At 75.0% G+C, this 316-nt stretch overlaps 1 protein-coding gene across 1 annotated transcript in view; it reads right to left on the bottom strand.

The window, feature by feature from the left end:
• Window positions 1-316, bottom strand: part of LOC144223934 (cohesin subunit SA-2-like) — a 9383-nt gene that overhangs the window by 338 nt on the left and 8729 nt on the right. Inside the window, exon 8 of the mRNA XM_077754724.1 lies at window positions 51-255. Coding sequence (XP_077610850.1) covers window positions 51-255 — 205 coding nt within the window. The remainder of the gene's footprint in view (window positions 1-50; window positions 256-316) is intronic.

Below are 316 nucleotides of genomic sequence, written 5' to 3'. Positions count from 1 at the left end.
GCGGCCGCCCCCCCCGGGGTGGGGAGCCCCCCGCCACGCCCCGCCCCTGCCCGGGGTACCCCACCCCCCCGCGGCGGCCCCTGGGGGCAGACCTTCGGATCCCGGCTCCTCTAGGAACACGTGCTCCCGCAGGAAGGCGAGCAGCCTGGCCTGCAGGACCTGGTCGGGCACGAAGAACAGCAGCCCCAGGCCCGTGTCGTCCTCGGGGCCCTGGTGGCTCAGGATGAGAAGCAGGTCACACAGCAGGATGAAGGCCTGAGGGCAGAGGGGGGAGGGATGGCGGGGCATCCACAGCCACGGCCACCGCCTGCCCCCG

The sequence above is a fragment of the Crocuta crocuta genome, unplaced genomic scaffold (assembly GCF_008692635.1).
Source record: "Crocuta crocuta isolate KB4526 unplaced genomic scaffold, BGI_CrCroc_1.0 scaffold221, whole genome shotgun sequence".
Lineage (NCBI taxonomy): Eukaryota > Metazoa > Chordata > Mammalia > Carnivora > Hyaenidae > Crocuta > Crocuta crocuta.
This window is presented reverse-complemented; position numbering and strand designations above follow the sequence as displayed.